The 241-nt window shown below is 75.5% G+C and overlaps 1 protein-coding gene across 1 annotated transcript in view; it reads right to left on the bottom strand.

Annotated features, from left to right (window-relative positions):
* Positions 1-241, bottom strand: part of DOC2B (double C2 domain beta) — a 27,983-nt gene that overhangs the window by 24,950 nt on the left and 2,792 nt on the right. The window contains exon 3 of the mRNA XM_024736082.1: positions 94-235. Coding sequence (XP_024591850.1) covers positions 94-235 — 142 coding nt within the window. The remainder of the gene's footprint in view (positions 1-93; positions 236-241) is intronic.

Here is a 241-nt window from a genome sequence, read left to right as displayed (position 1 = left end):
CCGAGACGTCAGGGGATCCGAGGGCGGGCGAGGTCGGGAGCGAGAGCAGCCGCGCAGGGGCGGGGGCGAGAAGCCGGCGGGTGGGAAACTTACTGCAGTCGTCGGACTCGTAGCCGTCGGCGTCCGGCTCGTCCTCGGGCAGCTTGGCAGGCGGTCGCGCCGTGCTGCGGCCGGGGCCGGGGCCGGGGCCGGGGCCGGGGCTGGCGCCGTAGGCTCCGAACAGCTGGTCGACATCCTCATC

This window comes from Neophocaena asiaeorientalis, unplaced genomic scaffold (assembly GCF_003031525.2).
Source record: "Neophocaena asiaeorientalis asiaeorientalis breed wild unplaced genomic scaffold, Neophocaena_asiaeorientalis_V1.1 scaffold129, whole genome shotgun sequence".
NCBI lineage: Eukaryota > Metazoa > Chordata > Mammalia > Artiodactyla > Phocoenidae > Neophocaena > Neophocaena asiaeorientalis.
Note: the sequence above shows the minus strand (reverse complement) of the source record. Positions and strands in the feature narration are given on the sequence as shown.